Raw genomic sequence first — 415 nt, 5'->3', positions numbered from 1 at the left:
GCAGGAATTATGTAGGGCCTGGAATAAGGAGAACCCTAATGGAACTGGAAAACATCTCCACCTCCCTGAAAGGAAATTTTAGCAAAATGTAAGTTGAGACGTCTTAGTTCCTTTTAGCGTTAGTTGTAGCCTAACCAGAGCCTTTGCAAAGTGACATTGACTTTCCTATAACTTAACAACTAGTGGGGTTTCCCTGGTGGCGCAGTGGTTAAGAATCCGCCTGCCAATGCAGGGGACACGGGTTCGAGCCCTGGTCCGGGAAGATCCCACATGCCGCGGAGCAACTAAGCCCGTGCGCCACAGCTACTGAGCCTGCGCTCTACAGCCCGCGAGTCACAACTACTGAAGCCCGCGTGCCTAGAGCGCGTGCTCCACAACAAGAGAAGCCACCGCAATGAGAAGCCACCGCACCACA

General features: G+C 52.8%; 1 protein-coding gene across 1 annotated transcript in view; it reads right to left on the bottom strand.

The window, feature by feature from the left end:
- Positions 1-415, bottom strand: part of TEFM (transcription elongation factor, mitochondrial) — a 4,739-nt gene that overhangs the window by 3,369 nt on the left and 955 nt on the right. Inside the window, 2 exon segments of the mRNA XM_007452380.1 lie at positions 1-5; positions 7-65. The exon segment at positions 1-5 is cut by the window's left edge and continues 415 nt beyond it. Coding sequence (XP_007452442.1) covers positions 1-5; positions 7-65 — 64 coding nt within the window.

Source organism: Lipotes vexillifer, unplaced genomic scaffold (assembly GCF_000442215.2).
Source record: "Lipotes vexillifer unplaced genomic scaffold, Lipotes_vexillifer_v1.1 scaffold216, whole genome shotgun sequence".
Taxonomy (NCBI): Eukaryota; Metazoa; Chordata; class Mammalia; order Artiodactyla; family Lipotidae; genus Lipotes; species Lipotes vexillifer.
This window is presented reverse-complemented; position numbering and strand designations above follow the sequence as displayed.